This window comes from Mustela nigripes, chromosome 7 (genome assembly GCF_022355385.1).
Source record: "Mustela nigripes isolate SB6536 chromosome 7, MUSNIG.SB6536, whole genome shotgun sequence".
Taxonomy (NCBI): Eukaryota; Metazoa; Chordata; class Mammalia; order Carnivora; family Mustelidae; genus Mustela; species Mustela nigripes.
In genome coordinates this window covers 19,215,958-19,241,512 of record NC_081563.1, presented here as the reverse complement: position 1 = coordinate 19,241,512, position 25,555 = coordinate 19,215,958, and the positions used below count along the sequence as shown (strand labels likewise).

The window sequence follows — 25,555 nt, the reverse complement described above, 5'->3', positions numbered from 1 at the left end:
GATCACTGACGGATCTAAAAATTTAACATCTTCAAAATGAAAGATGCCCTAGACTCCTTCTAACACGCATTCCTGCCTGCGGAGCATTCTTTAACTTCTTGTGATTGTGTCCATTTGTCATTTTCCCCAACCTTTGTTATGGGGGCAGAGGAGAGATCGGGACAGTGAAGACCTTGAGAGAAGAATCTGTAAGAGTATGGTTGTCAGTCTCCTCCAGGCAGTGCGACAGACAGAACAGGGCACCAGGTGCGGTGCTCTTGGCAGTCAGGGATAGCAGGTAGATAGTAAGTCAAAAGCCTTCATGATCTGTTGCTCAGTCCTTGTAGTGGTTATGCTTAGAAACTTTCAAAGCCAAATAATTTTGTGTATGGATTAGGGATTTCTGTATCTAGAGAGAAAAATGGATAATTGAGGAATATCTGTGAACCTTTGAACACACTCCTATAAGCTGAAATTGGGAAGTATGTGTCCTGCAACTTGGAAGATTGTTTTGGCTATTTTACTTATCTCATACTTCCATATGAACTTAGGATCAATGCTTTTTATTTAAAAAGGCAGCTATGATTTTGGTAGGGATTGAAATGAATCTGTAGATCCATTTGGGGACTATTGCCATCTTCACACTATTGTGTCTTCCAGTCCATGAACATGAAATATTTTCCTTTTTTTTTTTTTTTTTTAGCTCTTCTTTAATTTCCTTCAGTGGTATTTGATAGTTTTCACTATACAAGTCTTCCATTTCTTTCTTTCTTTTTTTTTTTTTTTTTAAGATTTTATTTATTTATTTGACAGACAGAGATCACAAGTAGGCAGAGAGGCAGGCAGAGAGGGCGGGGGAAGCAGGCTTCCTGCTCAGCAGGGAGCCTGATGCCGGGCTTGATCCCAGGACCCCGAGACCTGAGGGGAAGGCAGAGGTTTAACCCACTGAGCCATCCAGGTGCCCCCAAGTCTTCCATTTCTTTGGTTAAATTATTTCTGAGTGTTTTATTCTTTTTGGCACTGTTGTAAATGTAATTGTTTTCTTAATTTCACTTTTATATTGTCCATTGCTAGTAGATAGAAATACAAGTGATTTTTTTGTATTGGCCTTTTGCCATATGACTTTATGGGACTTACTAGCTCTAATAGTTTTGGTGGGGGGATTTGCTTGTTTGTTGGATTTTTTTTAAGGCTGACCCCTGTTTTTTGGTGGATTTTTTTTTAAGATTTTATTTATTTATTTGACAGAGAGAGGTCGCAAGTAGGCAGAGAGGTAGGCAGAGAGAGAGGGGGAAGCCTGCTCCCTGCTGAGCCTCAAGTCCGATGTGGGGCTCGATCCCAGGAACCTAGGATCCTGACCTGAACTGAAGGCAGAGGCTTAACCCACTGAGACACCCAGGCACCCTTTGGTGGGTTCTTCAGGGTTTTCTGTATGTGAGATTATGTCATCTACAAAGAGAGGTAGTTTTACTTCTTCCTTTTACAATTTGGATATATTTTCTTTTTCTTGCCTATTGTTGTGGTATACCTTCACTGTGGAATGATAATTTGGCTGAATTTAGAATCTAGCCAAAAGATGCTTTCCCTTCATTCTTCGCAGATATCATTCCTCTATTATTTTGTAGCCTGTATTACCTTGTAATCTGGTAACAATATGATTCTCCTTCCTTTCTGTTGACTCATGTTTTACTGGTACTTTTAAGGTTTTCTTTGTAAGATTAGCAATATGAAGTTTTACTATAATCCATCTGGCTATGAGCTTTTTTTTTTTTTTTTAGTTTATTTCTATTATTTAATTTGTTTTAATTCTCAAAGATTCTTATTCTCTAAAGGCTCATATCTTTCATCAGTTCTAGAAAGTCCTTCATTCTCTTTGGTCTCTCTGGAACTCTGAGATACAGACTTTAAAACTGGAATTAGCTGTCACATTTGTTAACTTAAAAAAAAAAAGTACCATCAGTCTTTTTCTGGATTCAGCCTTGCAGTCAGCCTGTCTTTGGAGTTGTTGTTGTTTTTGTTTTTAATCTCAATAATTGTGATTTTCATTTTTAAAATCTCCTACTTGTTATTTTTCAGGCTATAATGGGTGCTATTCTATCTCTTAGGTGGCTGAGGATATTAAATGTACTAACTTTAAAGACTTTTATAGATGCTCTGTTTTCTCTGATTTTGCGGGGGCAAGGGGTGGTGGTGTGGGTTAAGGTCTTCTAGCTTCCTCAGAAACGGGCCGCCATCCTTGTGTGGGGGGTCACAGCAGCTCAGCACAGCCCCTGTTCACCACAATGCCCCCTTGTATTATTCTCTTCCTTGGGGGAGTCTTCATTTTTCTTTTTTTAGGCTTAAAGAGAGTTTCTTTCTTTTCTTTTTTCTTTTTTTTTTTTTTTTTTTTTTTTGCTTTGTTTCTAGCTATGTGTGCATCAATTTATTTATTTTTCTATCTTTAAATCGTTTTTCTTTGGTGCAGGAGGGTAAGCTCTCAGCATGTGCTCAGTCTGCCACCTTGAACCAGAGGTCTCCCCACTATTTCTTCAGCTGATTTGTAATTCACCGTCATAGCACGGTCTTCAGAGGTCTCTGTGTGGCCTCTCCAGCAGACTGTGATACACATTTAATGAATGATGTGTGGCTCTTTATTCCCCTTGCAAACTCCCTAATGTATTAGGACATTTCAAATTACTTTTAGATTCTTTTGGCCCAGAAATTAAATACCAGAACTGCTTAGCAGGTATCACTGGCCTGACGCATTTAGTTGTTTCGTCTGTATAGGAAATGCTGCCGTTTTCATGTGCTCCAGTGTGCCCCTGAGCCCACTGGTTGATCTTCGTGACACCTCCTGCTCAAGCATCCCAAATGGCCTGTTGGCTATCCTTTGAATTCCTTGTCTAGACATATTTCTCAATTTAAAATTCCCCTGAGCCCTTCCTCTGTTTGTACTTTTAGGGTTAGTTAACACATTGTTTCAGGTAGGTTAGAACTTAAGTCGAATCACAAGATTTCATTCTTGAACCGGTATTTGTTGAGCATCCCCTACGTGCCAGTCATGGTGTGAGGCTGTTAGGTATGCGGTGTGAGCCCAGGGGTGCAGCACACTGTGGGTCCTGCTCTCAGAAACATGATCTTTTGAGACCAATCGCAAAGCCACTGCCGATTACATGTAACTGCAGACCGGTTAAGTCCTATAAAGGAAGAGAACGAGATACTTTGTGTGAGTATAGTGGAGACTTCTAATTTAAATTTAGTAATAAGGAAAGGGATTTTCAAGCTTGCTGAAAAGGAGCCGTGGACTATTTTGTTTATGGCATTTTACATAGAGTGGAAGTACAGCTGCTTTACTGACGTGAGGCAGGAGAGTAGCCCTCCTCCTGCTCTCCTCTGTGGTCACGAGGCCCCTCGCGGAGTCCTCTGACGCTCCAGGAGCACATGTGAAGCCACTGTTCTCGAACCGGCCCCTTCATTTCACAGACCAGCTAGCTGAGCACCGTGTAGCTCGCTCTCTGGCCGCTGAGTACCAGAATCAGGGCAAGAACCCAGCTCTCCCCAGTGCGTGCTCATTTCACTCCCCGCTGCTCTGGTTCCCCTTTGATGTGTTTTATTGTAAAGTTAAGGTATTTCAGTCTCTGCTATGCCGCAGTTCTTTTCCCCCTTAAATTAGTTGTGCCCGTTGTTGTTCGCGTCGCGCTTCACCTTCTGTGCTCTGCTCCCCTTTGTGACTCCTCCTAGTCTGTAGCCTTGGAAGCTGTCCCGCTGCTATTTTGTTTTTATTTCATTTCTGACATGTCATAGAAATCAGCTCTTTCATTTTCTGCCAAGAATTCAAGCACACACATCCGTTTTCTTCTTTAGGCTTTTAAAATTGATATCAAAGTGTTTATACAAACCCGCTAGCATTCTGATTTGTTGGGTTGTTTTCTCCTGCCTTTTCATTTATCTCAGCAAACGGTAGACTTCTCTGCCAGGCACTTCAGTTGTTAGTCTGGGTTTTGTTCTGACTTCCTCCTGTTTTTAGTGTAACACTTATGTATCTTGTACCATTTTTGTTTTGTTTTTGTTTTACTGTGGCAAAAAAGTTCAGGCCCTGGGCAACATTTTTGCTTGGACACTTAGGAAGCGTAAAGAAATGGTGAAAATTAAGCCGGCCTTGGACCTGAGGCTGTCATGTCTGGGCAGTGAGTGTAGAAAGGAAGGTGTTGGTCCTGATTTGGGAGACCAGTAGGAAATCAATGACTTGAGCAGAATGGCACGGGAGAGCTGTACTTAAGAACGTGATTGCAGCCGTACAAGTTCAGATGCGTAACCATCAAAAGTTGTCTGGACCCCAGCGGACTAAGAGAAAGCCACCCCGATGTTACAAATGTTCCGCCAGCCAAGGGCTGCCGCGTGGTGTTGCGGATGGTGATGCAGACCAGGCGCAGAGAGATGGAGGCTGTGGAGAAGAGGAAGGAGATCAGGGGGCACGGTGTGACTCGGAGCAGCTGGGATGTTCTTATCCTGTGGGTGCCCCCTGGAGGTGTCCCTGAAAGCCCAGCTGGGGCTTACACTGTACCCCTCCTGTCTCAGCTGCCCTCTGACGAGCTGCCCTTAGGAAGCAGGGAGCTCCTGACGTCCGAGGGGGAGGTAGACACCGTTGTCTGTTTTTTTCACCCTGTGTTCCCATTTATTCCTGCAACAAACCAAAAAACCAAGGCTTACCAGTTTTCCCTTCCTCCTGACCCCTGCCTACTAGAACTGCTCGGCAGCCACGGTCCGGCAGGCTGCTTTCCTCTCAGGCAGCAGGCAGTTAGGGGAGAACGTAGGGGGTGCTCTGTAACAGCCCCGTCAGAACGGAATTGCTGGCTGCATGAATTGGGTCAGTGATTTGCAGCAGAACTTGGATTTTCTTGCAAGACGTGTGGTTCATGTTTATGCATCCAAGGAGAGGTCCCTGCTCTCTACCTCTGCCTTTTTGTCCTCGGCTGCACTTGGCTGCTTGACGGGCTTGCTGCGGGAGCGCGGATGTGTGTTCACCTTCTGATGCATGGTTCTCCCGTACCTGCTCTCCCCAAAATGCTCCGTGGGATAAACTACCTTGCGGAGAAGATCCTTCGCCATGTGATTGTTCTGTTTCCTTAGAGACAGCAGCAGTGTAACGCACTAGATGCCATGACCATAGAGAAAGAAGAGGCATTTGCTACAGAACGTAAAGGTTTGATAGCTTTTCCTTGCCTTAATGTTTTTGCTGCTCGAGCTGCTGGGCTGATGATGATCATGTTTATTTTTGGCAGGATGCAAGAGCCTCTGGAACTTCCCAGGGATTTACTATAAAAAGGGGAAGCCCACTCTATCTTGTCCTGTCTGGTTCATGGTAAAAATACCTGAGAATCAGCTGTCTTCTCTAAGAATGTATCAGTTTCCATTTTTGAACACAGATTTCATAATAACCATATGAGCAAGTCAGGAAATGACATTGTTGTGTTGACCTTTCTGTGAACAGAAACTTGTCGAAGTATTTAAGTTGCTATCTTTTCTCATCTTTCTAGAAATACAGGAGTTGACATCTACATAAAGTATTGACTAGTTCCTCTCTAAATTTAATGAATAAAGAGAACAAAGAAGGAGAGATTCGGCATGGAAAGGTTTTTAAGATAAAATAGTACATTTCTGTTGATTTAGTTATCTGTCTTACAGATAACTTCCCTGCTTTTTCAGAAGAATAATGTTAAGCTGAGCAACAGTACTAAATAATTTGCTAATCCAGTCATTCATTTTGCAGTTCTGCCCTTTTCCAGAGTTAGAGCAAGGTATCTGGATTCCTCAGGGTGTCTCTAGCTGCTGTCTGGTGGTGAAAGTTCAGTATAAGAATGTTTGTGGTAAACCTTTCCTTCCTGAGAAATATTTCATTATAAGTATTATACCACAAATGGCTATGATGAAACGGCTAGAAATCGAAATTGAAGCATGTGTGTCTGTTGGAAGGTCTTTGTTACATTGATGAATTAGTTGCATTGTGTTTAGATTAGTAGTTGGTTTGGAAATTTAAATCTCTCTGTTGGTTCAATAATAGTAAAAGACCAATATCATAAATGTACTAATCTAGAAGTCAGAGAATCTTCATTGTAAGTGTGTAACATTATATTTGTACTACATTTTCTGTACCATATGGTTTTTTTTTTTTTTTTCTCACCTTACAGTTTTCCAAAAGGCAATTTTGTTTGTTTGTTTAACTTTGCTTTGGCAGATAACCATAGAACACGGTGGAGTAGCAGGAGATGGTTTTGGTCTGGTATGTAGAAATAAAGAGCAAAACATCACATTCCTCAAGGAGCATAAAAATGATCTGCACTTGTCATAACTGTTGTCAAGAAGCAGGGTGCTTTTTGAGCGAGTAATAGAATTGTAGAGATAGAGGGGTCTTAGACTCTGCCTTCCTTCATATTTCACCAGAGCTGTAGTTAGTGTCCCGTGTTACAGGTCATTGCTCCTCCCACAGATTCTCTTCCTCATAATGGAATAATTAGATAAACTGTCTTTCTTACTAGATCATATATTGTTTCAATGTGGGGGTCCATGACTAGTTTTGTAGACTGCTAAATTTTGGAGGTTAGTGACAATGAAGAGAGAAACACATGCTACCTTCATCCTACAGTAGCGTTCATCTCGGCTGGTAACCCCAACAGAGATCCCAAAATGCGTGGACGCTTCCACTTAACACTTTGCTTTTTAAGAAAGTTAATCTTTAAGTAAGGGAATATTTTTCATTGATTTGCTCTGCAACCTTTCTTTTCTAGAAACAATAACCTCTTTAGAGACTTGGTCCTCTCTCAGCCCTGTGTTGGCTGTTCTGGGAGTACTACCAACCCAAGTATTGGGCATTCATGTACCAGAGGGGGTTTTCCGGGAATTTCCACTTGGAATGAGGGGAGAGGTTTTGTTCTCCAGTGGTGAGGCTACAGTATAATTAGGCAGAAACTGTTTCTTGTTAAGTGTAAAAAGCCACGAGATCTGTATAGACTCAGACCCAAAATGAGATCTCAGCAAGGATAAGAGTCAACGTCCTAATGACATCCCAGTGTCCTGGAAGCCAGCTCACCCCTACCCTTCTAGAAGTTTCCTTATGAATTTAGTGATCACTTAGTGAAGACACTCAGTAAATTCCTCTTTTTTTCCCTAAACTACTATAAGTCAGATCAAAAGCCAGTAGTCCTGTTCTTCTGTGAGAGCTGTAATCTGAAATTTTCATTTGGATAATATAGGGATGCCTGCTGTAGGATGGTGAGTCTGTGGATTTGAATTATTCAGTGGTTTTAGAACCAGAAAAAAGTGGCTTCTGAGACTGGTTCTGCCACTTACTAATCTGTGACTTGGAGCATGTTAATTCTCTTCTTTGACCTTTATTTCTTTATTAGTGAAATAGGAATACCATGAGGAGTAGTAACAGAATTCAAATAATGTATCTGAGGACCTAGCTCAAGGCTAATGCAACGCTCCTACTCAACGAACTTTAGTTCACTGCCCCTTCCCTCCCCAACCCTCTCCAGTGTTCTAAAAGTAAAAAAATAAAGGCAGAATATACAGCAGATCTTCTAACTTCCACAAGATTCTTCTAGCTCTTTGGTTGTACTGGTCTTTAGTTAATTGTTGGAAGTAATTCAGTTGTCTTTCTTCGTTAATAAATGATCTTACACATTTTTGGTTTTAAGTGATAATTGTTGAGTCACATTTGACCTAAGAATTGTAATAGGTTAAGCTGAAGCTTAAGTGATGATGGATGATATGAGGACCGATTGGTTTATAAACTTCTTGTCGCAGACACAACCTTCACTTTGTTTTTCGCTTTTTCTCAAAACCAGGACGGTACTGGGCATGAATACGGCACGGCTCTTACTTCCTTTGCATATTAATAAGGTCCTTCTTTCTTTAAATGGAGTTTGTAGTAATCAGAAGGGTTTGGTGGAGATACTGAAATTTCAGGACCATTTCTCTGATAAGAGAATTTAGAAAGAATGTAACCTTGCCAAAGATGGGTATCTAGGGGAAGACTTGAAAGCAGTGGCGAAGAACAGCTTGCTGGAAGCATACGGAAAGTCCGAGTAGTTTGGTAGATGAAAGAATGATGTGGTCGACACAGTGAATTTTGAATTTGTGTTAAAGTATGGTGAAATCTACCTTGTGATCTTAAAGACGAGAATAATGTTATCAGAGTAGGGAAGATCATTTCAGAAGGAACACAAGTATCTAGAATTGAAGGCACATAGCTGGCTACAAAACTATTTAACTGAACGATTGAGTACCTCATGTGTAAAGTGCTGTCTGGGTAGTGATCAAGTAGATGAGAGCATAAGGCATAATAAAATCTTCCCTTTCACACTGACAGTCATAACCCAAAAGTCAGGTAAAAAGTTCCAAAGTGGGGTGATCGGCAGATCACTGTCAAGTTAAAGGGGATTGTAGGACTGCAGCCTTAACCTCTGTAATCGGAAGAATATTCTGGGAGGAAGAGCAAGATAATGAGCAAATACTTTCAAAAGTCTAGGGTAGGGTTAAATAGCCACCTATCTGAACGCCTTCCCACAGAAGGACTTCGGTCAGAGAACCTGCAAAAGGGTGACAGCCCCCATAGCTGCCCAGGAGCTCACTGGTTCTCTCAGGCTGTGGCTGGCTTTGTTCATGCACCCCTTTATTCACGCACAATATTTTAAGTAGCAGTTTTGCTTAAATAATGACATTGTATTTTCACATCCCTGGTTAGAGAGCTCTGCCCAAAAAGTGTTTACCTCTAGAGCTGAGTCATCTTAGAAAACCAAAATAAGTAATTACACTCAATGCTCGTCCTGAGCCGCCGCCTTCTTCTTCTTCTTCTTCTTCTATCAGCAGCCTGGCTGATAGACTAGATAGTTTGCTCATTAAATATATGTAGTTTGTTAGGCTGAGATGAGGAATCCACAAGACCTTTGAAATTAAGATTAGATTTTAAATTCATCTTAATAAATTAGAGATCTGTTTTTGGAGGAAACAGTTTATACTAACTTATCTCGTTTTCCTTGAGGCAGCCTAGAGGTGGCGAAGGAGGAGCTCTGCAGCGGGATGGTCTGAGTTCAGATAGGCATTCGTAACACAGAGCTCTGATGATGTGCTGGGGGGAGAACACGTCACCCCAAAACTATACTCCAGGGGTATGTAGTTTCATCTTCCTATAGAAACTTTTTAATTGACCTATAGAAATAGATTATTTCCTATAGAAATAATTTTTAGGAACTGTGATCTAACACCATGACTTTGTTTTTAATTCAAAGACTAAACAGTCTCAAGTGAGCTCTTCTAATGGCACAGCAATTGAAGGTAGTCCAGGCGCTGCCGTAGTGATTACCAGCAGAGACACAAGAGCCATACTGTACTTCCTTGGCTCAGATCCTACTTCTGCCCCAATTTGGCTGTGACCTCAGGGCGATTCCTTCACTCTGTACCTTGGTGTCTCCCTCTGTAAAATAAAGTTAATAATAGTATCTGTTGGGGCACCTGGGTGGCTCAGTGGGTCAAAGCCTTTGCCTTCAGCTCAGGTCATGATCCCAGGGTCCTGGGATCCAGCCCCGCATCGGGCTCTCTGCTCAGCAGGAAGCCTGCTTCCTCCTCTCTCTCTGCCTGCCTCTCTGCTTACTTGTGATCTCTGTCTGTCAAATAAATAAATAAAATCTTAAAAAAAAATAATAGTATCTGTCTCATTGGGGATTGTGAGGTTTAAATAAGTGTCTTCTTGGGAAATGTTTGAGCCGAGTGTGATGTGTAGTGAGCACTCAACCAGTACTCGTGCTCCTATTACTAACGACAATCTGTTCTGGGATCCCTTGACGAAGTCACATAGGCCACTGGCTGTGGCTGCAGGCAATGCAGAAACAGTTACAGATGCAACCGCTGGTTATGCCATCGCTCCGTGCTCCGAGAATCGTCTCACCAAAGCTGAAGTTAACAGGACAGGGACTTCTTGGCCACGCTTCAGTCCTCTGTACTCCGCCCACAGCAGGGCTAACTCACAAGCAGCAAATACTGCCTGGGAGCCTGAGCCGTGTCTCCCACTCAGCCCCATAGTCAAAATACAGTGATTCCAACACACACACACGCACACGCACACACACATTTCTTATAGTCTGGTAGAGGAGATAATGTAGCCTGATCTAACACGTTTTCTGGACTTTCTTTGGTGGGGGGAGTGTGGTGGTAAGGATGTTGGGGGGCTGTGCAGTTTTGTATCTACTTAAATCATTTAAAGGTCTTCGTCTACTAACAGACTCTCAATTCATTAAGCATTTTCTTTTCGTTTGCTTTCTTAATAATAACAAAAATAGTACACTACTTTAGAGAATTTGATTCAGTGGTGTTAAAAGTTTCTATTTTACCTTTTTGTCTTTTTTCTCCCTATGGAGGGAAGCAGAGGGAGAGAATCTCAAGCAGGCTCCAGGCTTAGCACAGAGCCTGATGAGGGGCTCAATCCCCAAACCCCAAGATCTTCACCTGAGCCCAAATCAAGAGTTGGATGCTTAACTGACTGAGCCACCCAGGCACACCTTTTCTTTTTGTCTTTTTTTCCCTACTTTATATATATATATATTTTTTACATTAAGCATCTTCTCTGATAATCAGGAAAAATTTAACTGGAGAATTTGTGGAAATATAGGAAAGTATAAATAGATAGGAGAAAGTTACCCATAATCAAGCTTCTCTTAACATTTTGACATATTTCCTTCAGATACTTTGTTTTACACTTATTATATTATTTTATTATAATATTATATTATTGTTATATTTTAATATTATTATATTATTTAGCTGAGACCATGGTATGTGTATGTATAATTTTATCTTATTTTACAGAGTTACTGTGAGGATAAAATAAATAATATATTTAAGGCTTTAAACACCATGTCTGATAGGTATGCATCAAACATTCAATAATTGTTACCTATTATTGTAGCTATGTTGCCCTTCTTTTTTACCTCTTACGTGCTAAGCATTTAGAAAGGCTTAATAAGCATTATATTTTAATGACAGTGTAATATCCTATAATTATGAATGTACTAGGGCTTACTTTTCCTTCCCCTCATATTTGAACATTTAAGTTTCTTCCAGAATTATTTTATTGTAAATAATATTTCCATAAATATTTTAAAATACAAATCTACCTTTGTATTTCTGATTAATTCCTTGGAATAGATTCTAGAAAGGGAATTGCTGAGTCAAGCTGAACATTTTTAAAGATCTCTGGTGGATGTGTTTGTTGCCAGATTGCCCTCTGGAAATTTTGCTTAACTTCATACTTTCACTCTTACTTAGTAAATTTATGAGCTGTGTCAGAAAATCCCCTCCAGCACTAAGGATTACCTTTTTAAAAAACATCATTATTATTTTTAGAAGGGAGAATGGTCTATAATTTTAATAATTTTTTCATAATTAAAGTATTTTTATGTTATTTATATTTCTTTTTTTAAAGGTCTATTTTCACTTTGCCCTTATATTAAATTGAAACCTAAATAATTTTGTTATAAATTTGTGTCACTCCTTATAAATTAAGGCTATTAATTCTTGATCTGTCACATTTACTGAAATAATGTCCTAAATTTATATTTTTCTTTATTTTCTGATTTTTTAAATTCAAATTAAATATCCTTTTCCTTCCTAATTTTTCCATTACTTTTGGCCTTAGCAAATCCTTTCTATCCATAGACCCATGTGTTTTTTTCTAATTTATATAATTTAACATTTACATTTAGCTCAACATCCTAGAAATACGTTTTTCTTTATGCAGTAAGGTGATCTCAATATTTTCCCATGGCATGTTACAGTTTTTCTTACTTCTATTAAATACTTATTGCATTATATTGTAATTATTTTTCTGTAAGTTATTTTTATTATAAATAATTTTTCTTCCTTAAAGGATTTAAGTTTTTTTTTTTTTTAAGATTTTATCTATTTATTTGACAGACAGAGATCACAAGTAGGCAGAGAGGCAGGCAGAGAGAGAGGAGGAAGCAGGCTCCCGTTGAACAGAGAGCCTGATGCGGGGCTCGATCCCAGGACCCTGAGATCATGACCTGAGTCGAAGACAGAGGCTTTAACCCACTGAGCCACCCAGGCCCCCAGGACTTAAGTTTTTATCTCTTTCATTTTTATCTCTAGCAGCTAGCACCATACCACCCACTTTGTAGAGAACAAATAGTTGATAAATGAAAAAAGAAATATACAGTTATATATAATTTGTCCTTATGATTTTAAATGCATGATGAAGTATTCATCATCTGTTCCTAGCTTTTAAAACCCTAAGAGAGATTCTGTAGCAGTTTTAATTTTAAATTAGTCTACATTCCAATGCATCCACTAGAATAAACTGGAGTGGTCTGGTCATAAGAGAAGTAATGTGAAATGCCTTGTACCAGTAAGTGAAATTTTTACTTTACGGTAAGAGGTGTATCTGACCAGTAACTGGAAGCTCTTTACCTGTTATCTAAGCCATCCTCTTACTGGATATTTCCCCAAACCTGCTCTATCTGAAAACAGTAAATAAAAATACACCTTTATAGTGATCAGAACTTAAATGAATAGCTACAATTTAAATGACGATTCTCAATTATTTTCAGACTTGTTATGGCACCTGGGTTCCTATTCTCCTGTTTCCAACTGCTTTCTAGGTATCACGTACCTGTACTTATCCATGCAACTTCAAATTCAGAAATTTCAAAAGTGAAATCCTCCCCGCTCATTCTGTCTACCCAACACCAAATCTTATTTCCTCCTCTTGTGTTCCCTGGTTTGGATATTGATATCATGAACCACCAGAAGTCATTCTTGGCCCACTAACCCCACGTACTGACTCAGTTCTTGTACCTTATCTTTTTTATTTTTATTTTTTTTATCATCTCAGCAGTATTTTTCCTTTTCTCTCTTTCCCACTGTCAACCCTTATAATCCCTGACCTGGACAATTGTCATAACCTCTTAATTGGTCTCCCAACTTCCATACCATCCTCCTTCCCAATCCATTCTACGTAAGTGATTTTTAAATGGAATAAGTGTTAGAAAAAGTCCTCTTTCCCCTCAAGACTGAGGTTCACTAAACTGAGGGGTAGACCTTAGTACCTTTTACAGTACCTTAGTAGCTTTTACAGAAAGCTTCAAAGATTATTCCTATGCACACCCTTGATTAAAACGAGTGATTTACAAGTTTCTCAGGTTATATTTTCAAGGCCCAGTTACAAGTACATTATCCTTTGACTTGAAAGTGTTCCATGCTTCCCCCACTGCCTCTAGTATAAAGTCCAAACTTCTTAGCTTGTGGTAGAACAGGCTTCATTCACATCCTGGCCCTAATCTACTTTCCAGAGACATTTTTCAGCTACTCCCTTTCAAGTGCTTTTGGGTCTAGACAACTAAGTTAGCCCCAAATATGTCACGTACTTTTGGGTTTGAATCCCTTTTCCCAAATCACTTTGTCCATCTAGGATGCCCTTGATTTTTTTCTGTAGCAAGGAATGTCTCTCCTCAGTGTTAGCTCACCCTGACTACACTTGCCCCTCCTTCTTCCAGGCAGGAGTCACTGCTTTTCATTGGACTCCTCAACACTTTGTACTTGTGTTGCTGCTCTCACTACTTTGCATTCATTTAATTCGATAATTCGTTTATACATCTGTCTTCATCAATATATGATTATGTTATTGAGGTAAAGATAGTCTTACTTATCTTTTATGAGTAGACACCCAGTAAGAATGCTTCTTTCCTTTTGATTAAGATTTTGAAAATTCTCTCCAAGTCGTCTTTTTATACCCACCTCTTCTGCCTGGCAGATTACTTCTATCTGTAGCATCCATTTGCTTCTATCTTCTTATCAAAAAATCGGCATGTCTTATGAACAAAGAAGGAGCCTCCTGAATTTGTACAAAGTGATGGTTGGTGGTCAGTTGAGTATCACAGAACTCACTAGTGTCTAAAGATACCTTGCTGAGATCTTCACCAAAGGAAGATGTAGAATATCTTGTTGCCTCTTCAAGGTATTCAACAGGTTTTGAATGTTACAGACAGCCACCAAAACTGATCTGATAACTTGGATCAATTCTGCTTTGTAAGTAACTGGTACCATTAATGTCTACTTCACGCTTGAAAGCATTCTTTCGCTGTCTTATAGGAGCTATGAAACATTTTTTAAGCCAGAAGTCATTTATGGTATATTACATCTTCTAAGACCACGTCTGAATTGTTGGCTTTCACAGGGAATTGTGAGTCTAGTGGTAGGTCCTGCAGTAAAGACACCATTTATGTTTTCAAATACCTCTTCCATCTTGGACTACAAACACATAGTACCAATTTCTCTAGCAAAATGTGCTAGAAGTTCACAGAGGCTTGGAAGTTTGGGGGGAGTTATGATTAGCTTCCAACTTACAATGTAATCATTACTGTCTGGTTCTGAATATTGGAGAAGAGGCTCTGGTATGTGTACTCTAAGATAATAATTGTGCCTGATATCTCACAAGAGCAAGAGATGATTATTAATGACTTTTGTGGCATCAGACCAAACAAAATACTACAAATCATGAAATTTTATCACATGGATCCCGTGTAAGAAATTTTTAAAAAGTTTTTTTTTCTTTTGTCATTTATCCTCTGAGAATATCAGACAGGAAATTGAATGTAGTAGTATCTTCAATATTGAAAAATACTAGGTAATTACATTAGTTCTGAAAGCAACATGAGCATGTCTTTATCTTATTTGGGACATGAATTATGAATAATAATATATTAGGGAGGCAAAACCTGTTCTATTTTCAGGAGCAGAATGTTTCTGGTGCCCTCAAGCATAAAAAGCTGTTGTGTTGGATTTGTTTCTCTCATAGGAATTGTCTCCTTGTTCCATTTGGACAATTGATTTCAAAGGACTAGAGACAAATTATAAATTTAGGATGAAAATTAAGTTAACCTCTGTGTTTATTTTTATTAGTCAGCCTAAAATGATTGATTGATTGGTTATAACTCAGCACAGCCACCAGCGTCAATAGGCTTGAAAGTTTGGGGGCAATATTGGACACCTGCCTGGAAGATAGGTAGGGAGATGAATAATGTGGAATTACATTGTCACCTAGAAAGGCGTATTTCAATTCTGAATGTCTTTGTGACTTGTCACGTAAAGGGAGGAAAATGTAACAATAAACATAGTGTTGTGGCTTCAAAATCAAGAGCCCTAAACTAACTAACTAAATAAAATAAAAAATAAAAATCAAGAGCCCTAAATCTGTTCACTGCAAATTATATACCATCTTTGATCCTCTCCATTAAATGGAAAATCATTTAAAATATTTCAGTGATATTTAAATATTTTAAATATTTCCTTACCCAGAAATGAAATTGAGTTAAAAGAAAGGGAGGAGTGTAATAGAAAGATACAGAGTTAGGTACGTAGGTAGGTATGCAGTTAGGGTGACTGATTGATCTATCCCTTTTAACCTTTCCTTAGATTCCTTGGCTTTACCTGAAAATTTTCCCTTGAGTCTCTGTTTGAATGTACTATAAAACCTGCAAAATAGCAAAGGCTCTGGTCCCTTAATATTCACCAAGACTTGCTAAGTATAACCTCTACAAAAACACTTCGCATAATTAACTCAGCACTTAAATATAAAGAGAAACCAGGAGCTAGTTCCCAAACACCTAATATGAGAGAAGAACTTTTCTGCTTCACTTTTTGGCTTTGATGGTCAAATTTCTCTGAAAAGTACTTCTTTCAATTTAGGGGAGGAAGTGAGAGATTTCCCAGGAGTAATATTTAGCAATAGTCATGTGGCTCCACATGTGAGACAGAAACCCTTTGTAGCTGAAGGTGGTAGGGAGGGAGACCAGCTGAAGTAGCTGAAGGGCAAAATCATAGATTCCCTTTTGGTAAGTTTGGATTTGTTCCTTTAAGACTCTCCAAGAGGGAGCCATAGACCTGGCCTCCAGAAAACCAGTGTTAAAGACAAGTTATTAAAAATACTTACTTTCAAATTTGAATTTGGATTAGGTTATAAAAGAAAGCATTCTAACTAAAGGATCAGTATAAAATATGGGTCGATTATTAAGATTCTAGTAAAGGGCCAATAATAGTCTCTTTTGGTAACCAGTATGGAAACTAAGTCTGAGGGAAGATAGTGAACCAAATCAGGAAGAACAAGTATGTTGCTATTGTTGACCTGTGTAATATACCACAAACATCAAAGGTCTCCTAACTCTGGAAACACCTAAAATACAGAGAAATTAAGTAGCAACTCAGACTTGTATACTGAACTACGAAACAAAAGCCAGAGGAGTCATCTCCCTGTCCCCGTGTGTGGGTCATTGGTCACTCCTGGTACAGCACAGCTCTGTGGTCTGCGGGCTTTGAGCTCGAGAACCCTTCTTGTGGAGTTTGCTTGGGCAGCACCTATCGATTCCCACCCGGCTCCCACTGTGCTTATCAGGTGGAATGATACTTGTTTCCTTTGCTCTTATCACTCTTTCATTTGTTTCCCCTGGTCATGTTGGTAATTATTAATATAATGTAAATGTCTTTGCTTTCAGTCCCCCTCGCCCGCTGGCTAATATGAATGACGCCCTGGTGAGCCACGCCTCCGCGTCCTCCGGAGCGCCCACCCCCACCAAGAGGTACGTTGGGTTCACGCCTCAGCCACTGCTCAGAGTTGGCCTGGCCTGGGGAGCCGAGCCTTCCATGGGATAGAAAGGACTGGCTTTCTTTCTCCTTCTTTAACTGTCTTTTAATATTATTTTCTAATTTTTTTTTCTTCCTTTTCTCCCGACTAACTCATAAATATAGCAACCAAAGGAGTCTGCTTTGAGGGGTGCCTGGGGCGTAAGCTCTCACTTGTGACAAGCAGTGAATATAGTGTCAAAGCAGATTAGGTACTTTGGAGATTTTTTTTTTATTAACATTAAACAATATTTTGATGATTATGAATTACAACAATTTTGCATTTGTGTTCTTTAAATGTCAGAGATGGTTTCTGCTTCCTGATTAGACTGTGTTAATTGAATTAATCCCTGATATTCACCTAAATCATTCTGTATATGATTCATGAACATTTAGTTGAAAGTGGAGTCTCTCTCTTAGTTATACAAGGAGTTTCCCTTTAGGGTCCTACAAGGAACTGGAACTGTGTACTCCTTTCTCTTTATTTAATTTACTCTTCTCCAGAATTCTCTTAGGCAGGACTTAAAAGAACTCTATAAAATGGCTTACTTTCTGTTTGATTTAAGCTGTTCCATAATCAGAGCATTGCAGAAACTCCCTCAAGGGCACAGCCATTAAAGAATTCTTTCTAACAGTCATCACCCAGAGAGAGGAAGAAAAAAAAACAACAAAGACATTCCAACTGACTCCCCAAGTTCTTCCTGAAGAAAACTACTTTGTGCCATATGTACTGATTGCTTTGGATTAATTCAGCTATAGAAATGTCATCTGCTTAATGATACTTTGACTTAATATATAATACATAATACTTAAGATCAACTGTATTTGTTCCCATTGGCTAAAACTCCTAGAGCACTATTTCCCAAACTTGACTGATGAGAAGACTCGGAAAAATAATCTAGGTCAGTTGTTAAAAATATAATCTTCTGGGACCACATCAAACCCAGTGGATTCTGAGATCCTGAGAAGCTACACCTTCAACAATAAGTTTTCCAGGGGATTCTTACATCAAGCACGTTTGGGACGGAGCCTTGGAGGAAGCTGAGGAGTGCGCTGTAAGGCTGCCCTGGAGTAGAGCGGTTAATAAATTTGATAAATCAGAGTGACCTGATAATGCAGTATTACCACTGGGAGACTCAAGACTGACCAGGTGGGAGTGCTTGCCCACCACCTTCCTAAGACATCGCCAGCAGGGAACAGCCACACCGCTTCCTCTGGGCAGAGCTGAGGGGTACTGGTGACTAGAGCGTAGATGTGAACCAGGCTCTCAGCATTCGAATCCCCACCCTCCCCTGACCTTGAACAAGATCCATACCTTCATCTTTCAAATTTATAGAATGGGAACAATAATAGTGTCTACCTTGTGGGGGTTATGTGAGAGTTTAAGATAGTTTTCATTATTTAAGAAGTAAACTAATGAGAGAACAAGTGGGTAAGAAACGGTAACTTACAAATAATACTCTTTCAAGGAAGAACAGAGCTTCTGCAAGGATACAGAACAAGTAAACCTCTCCCATCTACCTAGATATTGCCACCACCCTCGCTGGCCTTAGTCCTTAGGTTTTTTATTATTTATTTATTTGTTTATTTTATTTTTATTTTTTAAAGATTTTATTTATTTATTTGACACACACAGAGAGAGATCACAAGTAGGCAGAGAGGCAGGCAGAGAGAGAGGGGGAAGCAGGCTTCCCGCTGAGCGGCAAGCCTGATGCGGGCCTTGATCCCAGGACCCTGAGATCATGACCTGAGCTGAAGGCAGAGGCTTAACCCACTGAGCCACCCAGGCATCCCATCCTTAGTTTTTTTATGTTAAAACACCTTAGCATTCAAATCCAGACCCAGAATCTAAACTAGTCTAAATCCCAGCTCCAGGGGTGTTTCCATTTCAAAACCAGGAAGCCAAGGTGGATTACTGGACCAAGTCAGCTCGGTGGTAGACTGGTCTTAGCAATGATGGCTATTAGGGTTTCACTTCATCTGAGTTCTTCTCTTCATTTACTTGTTTTGTCACTCTGAGTCACTTGAGTCCCTGAGGGCCCCAAGTGCCTGGTGACCAAGTCACCAGGCATTCAGTGACTGCAGCTAAACGTAGCTGCCAGAGGGTGGTTGGCGGGGGGGCTCTTTCTGAACAATGTTTTGCTGCTTGAGAAGACAGAGATGGGGAACTCTCATCATCATAATCTCACTGCTGCCTCTGTGGAAGGACCAGTCTTGCTCTGGGTGCCGCTGCGGTAAGCCCCAGGCAGAGGATCCCTCGCAAGTGCAGTTGTCACTCACGAAGTATCTGCCTCTGCTGAAGTAGTTTCAGGTGGTGTACTGTGGCCTGGACTAAGATTTATTCTAAAGTCAGCATTTTAGCTAGTACAGCTTTCCAGCCGAGCTAGGTCTGGTAGAGCTGGTCAACCCTCGTGATGGCTGTCACACCGCATGGGGTTAGCTGCGGGACAAAGGCGGCCCGAGCCCTTAGAGGCCCACACGGAAGATGGGCGCCTTCATTTATCAAGGAGAGTAGTTGCTGGAGTAGAGGCCACATGGGAACAAGGTGCACCCCCCCCCAACAATGTGGTCCTTAGAATTTTAGGAGATTTCATTTATATTTGGGATGAGATTATGATGTACTATGTGGACTTCATTGCGTAAGTCATAGATTGGGCTTTTTGTGGCCCAAGTTACCAAACCAGTGTAAATTTCTAGCTAGTATTTATTCTGTGTACTTCCTTCAGGACTCATCGGTTTTTTCTTTCCTCCTCTGAATGTCATCAGACCTGTGTCTCCAGAGTCTGATGAAACCTAGGAACCCAGCACATCAGCCAAGTCACAGACCCTCCTCTGCTGGGCCAGAGAATCCTCAAGGGGATTAAAGCTACTCTCCAGAAATAAGAGGTGTCCTTTAGAACTCAGCGTAAGACATAAATCACTGAATTAGGCAAGAACATGCACAGTAGTAAAAATGCAGAAAAATTTTAAGAGCTACAGATTTTCAGTAGGCAGCCGGTGTAAAAGTAACAGCCACAAAGGGTCAAAAATAATGTGTTAGTCCAAATAGAAGGTCATCACAAATGTGGGAGTTACTTTTTATCTTTTTCTTTCTTTACTTTTTAAAGACTTACTTATTTTAGAAAGAGAGTGGGTGCATGCGCATGTGTGGGATAAAGGACAGGGGCCAGGGAGAGAGAGAGAATCCTCAAGCCCACTCCCTGCTGAGTGCGGAGCCCTGCATGGGGCTCAATCCCAGGAGTCCGAGATCATACCTGAGCCAAAAATCACTTAGCCGACTCAGGAGCCACCAGAGTTACTTACTAAAGAAACTTAATCCATTGCAAAGATGCTGGCTGTCATGTGAGATACTAGGAATTCTGTTCCTGAAAGGTTCCATTTTGCAGTTTGCTCTGTGTAATATTCATTTCGTATGCCTATATTGACGTTGCTATAATTGAATGGAAATTCCATTTTTGCTTCAGTCTAAATAATTTCTGGACACTTCCTTGCTTTTAAAAGAACCAAAACAATACACTTAAAAACAAACAATGCAAAACTTTGAAAACCGTAAAGCAGAGGCTTAAAATCCCCCCTTCTACCTGATTTCCTCCGAGGCTTGCTTCGGTCCCTCCTTTTCCGCGGGGTTCAGAATGTGAACGGTGATATTATTCTCTGGACTGTTGTAGTGTTTTTAATCATAATGTATTTTCAGACCAATATGGTAAACGATGCAAATTTTTTTAATATCTCCCAAAGCCTTAGCTTTATGAATTTTTATGAATATTTAAATTTTCACAATTCTGTGGGCATTTCATAGAACTATGGCAGTAACAAAAACTTGAAATATGAAACTGCTGCTTTGTGCATTTGGTTGGTATATTTGTTATCAACTCTTTTTAACTTCCAGTATTAAAATTTAACATCAAAAAGCACAAACCCTTTTATAAAAAATAAATTAAAAAAAAAAAAGCACAAACCCAGTTAGGCAAGATGAAAAAGTCTAAGTTTTAATGATCTGCTCTGTAACATCATGTTCCTAGTGAATATTCTACACTTAAAAATTTGTTAAGTGGGTAGATTTCATGTTACATGTTCTTAGTTTAAAAAAAAAAATACAAGGAAAAAAAGGGACAAACCAACAAAGACAAAGGCAAAAGGAGGAAGCAAAGGACACGAGTGCCCATGGGTCATAAAAGGAACTGAAAAGCTGCCGGGTTGCCCGCCTATAGCTTCTCTATCCCTTGGTTACCCCCAGAATGCCATCTCCTTTCCCTGCTGCTGTGACTCCTTCTCCCAGTACTGCTGATGGCCTCAGGTGCGCAGCCATGGAGTCCGCACTCAAGAGGTTGTATTTTCCTACCTCCGACTAGAAAACTCCAAGGAAGGATCCTACTGTCTTGGACTGTATTACTGTTCCTCCGTGTGTCTGTGATGGGCCACGCCTGATAGCCCTATATCATCAAAACAGAGGGAGGAGCATTTCCCCAAAAGAAGGTTATATTGTCAAGAACAGAAGAGAGTGGCCATGGGAAAGAGAGATAACAAAGTTGTTGGGGGAAAAAAAAAAAGTTGTTGGCAGACCACTGACTTCCCAGCACACCAATGTGTGCAGAAGTGGGTACATACACATGCCTATGCACACCTTCTCATACCGTTTCCACTAACAGGGTTTTCCTTCACATAAGGCAGTATTCTACATATTCTTTGTATTCTTTGTTGGTTTGTCCCTTTTTTTCCTGCGAATGCGTGCACAACTCTCCCAGGAGTCTGTCGCCTCCTTTGACAGCCCTGGGCCCTGGATACCTAGGCCGTGTCCACTCATCCAGGTCAGGTCTCTGTATGTCTTTTTGTGACAAGTTAACCCACCCTACCCTGAAGCAAGTAATATGTTGTACAAGGTAGCGATCAGAAAGGAGGAAAATTGTAATTCAGATAGGACAGGGAAGGGACAGAAAGCATGGCATATTAAGCCACATTTGCCTATGTTTCCTTTTGAAACACTGCCAAAATTGCAGCCAAGAGATTATCTTGAGTATAAGCCCACCAGAAGAAAGAAAATCGGAAGAGGAGACAATAGCAATGAGAATTTGGAAGCAGCAGAGCAGATAGGTGAGTGGACACTGATTTTGGGGACTGGAGAAGACCAAGGCCTCAGCTGACTCTGAGAGGAGGCAGTGGTTTGCAGCAGTGAGGGGAGTCCAGAAGAAAGCCCGTCCCAGGAATGAGAAGGCTCGGAAAGGAGGAGCAGAACAGAGGCTGGCAGTCTGTCCAGAAGCACTTAGAGCCACAGATTGTCTACGTACTGGGTAACAGCCCCTACCCCAACTCTGCCAAACATCCGAGGTTTGTGTTGGGGTTTCCCGGAACAATACAACCCCCATAAGACCCCAGTTGTCTTAATTATCTCACCCCAGTTGGGCTGAGGCAACTGTTTTCAGATAACCTATCTCCCTCCCTTATAGTGTCATTCTGAAGAATTAAGGAAATCACTGCTCCATCCTGTTTTTCCTCTCAAGGTGCCTGGAACTCTGGCCATAAGGGGCACAAGACCTAAGTCCCAGCGCCCTAGAGAGTACAGGTTAACTCGTTGCTTTCCTCAGCAGATTGATGGATCCCCCCTTGGGTTGGAGAGTTGCTCCCATCCACACCTCAGCTTGACTCAGCGAGTTCTCCTCAGTGTTTCTCTCCACTTTGAGTATCCGTTTCTATTTTAGTCAGAACCCTTGGCTATAAGTGACAGAAGCTTGGATTGAATTAGCTTAGGGAAAACAAGAAGGTTTTTTTGTTTGTTTTAATTTATTTTAGAGTGTGTGTGCATCCAAGTGGGGGGAGGGCCAGAGGGAAAGAGACAGAAGCACACTCTGTGCCAAGCTCGGAACCCAACCAGGTGCTCAGTCTCAGGACCCTGAGATCATGACCTGAGCTGAAACCAAGAGTTGGATGCTTAACCCACTGAGCCACCCAGGTTTTTGTCTTTGTAGCCAAACTATGGGAAGGGCAGAGTGTTCTTGTGGCTGTTCCTCAGGGATGACGAGAGCCAGGGGAGCTCTGACTCACTTAGGTGTCTCCCTGTCTCTCTCTGCTACCCTCATGCTCCTTGTTCCTCCCTGTTGTATGTCGGCTGCTGCTTCCCGAGTATAGCTGCCCTTCGCACGGCAGGGAGTATATGTGACACCTGTGTGTTCATATTTCATAACCTCAGTACCCTACAGTGATTGACCCTCTCTTTGTACCAACTTGAGAAACCCCAGTGGAAGTTCTTTTTGGTCCATCATGGGTCATGTTACTCACCGCAGGTTTTCTGTTTGCTGGCCCCACCTAAGATAACATGGTTGAATGGGTAAGGGTCAGTCTCCAAAGAAGGGAGGGTCTGCTATCTGTGGAGAAGGTAGGATGCTGAAGAGACACATAGCTATAGCCTTCTTTATTGCATGGCTTCTGGAAAATATTGTATGTGTAAGTAGATTACATCACCCCTCCATTAGCATAGATTTGTTTCAAGAGGCCCTTTTCTCCCCTACCACCTCATTTTTATTTCTCTCAAGGGTTAAATAATGTTTTCTATTCTGTTCAGTTTATAAAGATGTGTTGGGACATAACACTGTCTTTGGGGGATAACCTTAGAGTTTATCTCTAAGCTCTAAGGCAAACCTTAGAGCTGCTAATTCTGAGTAGTCACCAGTTGCTAGGAATCTTAAGAAAAGTCAAGATTTTATCAGTCAGAAGTTTTTAACTTTAACACATACTTCAGAAGGAGAAGCGTTTTGGGGCAGGGGCAGAGGGAGAGCCAAGAACCCCAAGCAGGCTCCATGCATGACAGAGGGCTCGATCTCACCACCCTGAGATCATGACCTGAGCCAACATCAAGACTCAGACCCATAACTGCCTGAGCCATGCAGGCGCCCTGGAAACACATTTTTTAAAAGCCAGAAGAGACCATAGTATAAATATTATTTCTGAGCTGAAGACACGTAGATGAGTTGTACTATAATAGTATTAAAATGGCTTTCTGAGTGGGTGCCAAGGTAAAGGTTTTATCTTGTTATCTACAGAATACTGCAGAATGACAAAAGCCACAGTGTGCTGTTTTAGACTGAAAATAACAGACTGAAAATACTGGCGCAACTGAAAAAGGAGGCAAACTGAAATTGGTCAAGCCCGAAACTCTCCCTTTGTGAGCTCAGGCTACTGATGCTCTCCCCACTGTGAGATGAGAAGAGGTTGGCTGAGGGACTCCTGGGTGCCTCATTTAGTTTCTTGTGTGACTCTTGATCTTAGCTCTGGTCTTAATCTCAGGGCTGTGGGTTCCATCCCCAGTGTGGAGCCTACTTAAAAAAATTTTTTTAAGAATTTTTTAAAAATAAGTTAAAAAAAGTGTTTGGTTGGAAAGTAAGAATTAATGAGGATTTAAGCATGAGCATGAAACAACTAGTTTGCATGAATTCTTCATGAAGATCTCTCCAAGACAACACAAGAGTTACTTTTTTCTCCAATCTATTTTTGAAAGACAGAAAAGCAGAGTAATTGAAAATTAACACATAATCTTATGGGGCTGTAGGGTCCTCAGTATTGGCAGATTTCCAAAGTCCATCTGATGGCCCAGGCAGACAGCCAGGTTTCAACTGCTTCTGGGTTGGGATTAAATTCCATTTCCATTCAAGCATTTAAGATAAGCCCTTCAGCAATTCTAACTCAGGTTAGTGCAAAGAAAAAGCTTGAGTATTCCAAGTCCATACTGTAAACCTTAAATTGAAAAATTGAAGCTTACAGGGGCATGTGGGTGGCTCAGTGGGGTAAGCCTCTGCCTTCGGCTCAGGTCTTGGTTCCGGGGTCCTGGGATTGAGCCCCACATTGGGCTCTCTGCTTAGCGGGGAGCCTGCTTCCTTCTCTCTCTCTCTCTCTCTCTCTTGCTCTCTCTCTGGGATCTCTGTCAAGTAAATAAATTTTAAAAATCTTTAAAAAAAACTTGAAGCTTACAGAAGCATAGTAATTAATAGTTTCCTCCTCTCATTGGACTCAGGCTAGAGGTGCTCAACATGAGCAAGAATTGCATTCATTATAGACTGTCAGCCAAACAGAGGGGAAGAGGCAACAGGTCTGGGAGGAAAACTATGAGTTCAGTGTTGCCATGTTCCGAGTGAGACACCTGAGGGACTCTGAGAGTGAAGGCAGGCTCGAGGGTTTTGGATGGGGGGCTAAGGAAGGGGATAGATGATTCTCCTCCAGATTTCTTTCTGGCTTAAGTTAAGGTACTTTGTGGTTGAAACACAGGAGGAAGATTTGGGCAAGATGAACCAGATTATGCTGAGTTAGAAGTGCCTAAGGGACACAGAGGAACCAGACCTTAGCATGAGTTCCTGGAATCCAGACTCTTCCAACTACCTCAGATTCACACTAGCAAAGAACAGATAGGTACTCAGATCCAACAAATGACCAGTAAGAACCTACACACACACACACACTCAATTTTACCCATTTTTTACATCTGCCTTGGACTGTTAAGTCGATTACCTTTTGACCCTATGTCCTGTTAAGAAGCTGACACGGGGTGGCTCAGTTGGTTAAGCGTCTGCCTTTGGGTCAGGTCATGATCCCAGAGTCCTGGGATTGAGTCCCACATTGGGCCACCTGCTCATGGGGGAGCCTGCTTTTCCCTGTGCACCCCCACTTGGGGATGCTCTCTCTTTCATAAATAAATAAACAAACAAATAAATAAAATCTTAAAAAAAAAAAAAAAAGCTGACTCAGTGCACCACCCTGTTTTGTAGTGACATGACAAGGGCTTGCGTTTTTAACCAGAAATCCCTATAGCAATGCTGAAACTCCTGTGGTGGTTCAGTTTAACCATGGTTTTTCATTCCTTGTAACATCAAACTATCAAAATATTTCCACTTACCGTAGTAAAGCATATATTTAAAACAAATCC

The 25,555-nt window shown here is 40.9% G+C and overlaps 1 protein-coding gene across 12 annotated transcripts in view; it reads left to right on the top strand.

Moving 5' to 3' along the window:
• DTNB (dystrobrevin beta) overlaps window positions 1–25,555 on the top strand; it is a 236,340-nt gene that overhangs the window by 140,406 nt on the left and 70,379 nt on the right. For all 12 annotated transcript variants that reach the window (XM_059405271.1, XM_059405274.1, XM_059405273.1 and 9 more), the window contains one exon: window positions 16,521–16,604. In XM_059405271.1, the coding sequence (XP_059261254.1) occupies window positions 16,521–16,604 (84 nt within the window). The remainder of the gene's footprint in view (window positions 1–16,520; window positions 16,605–25,555) is intronic.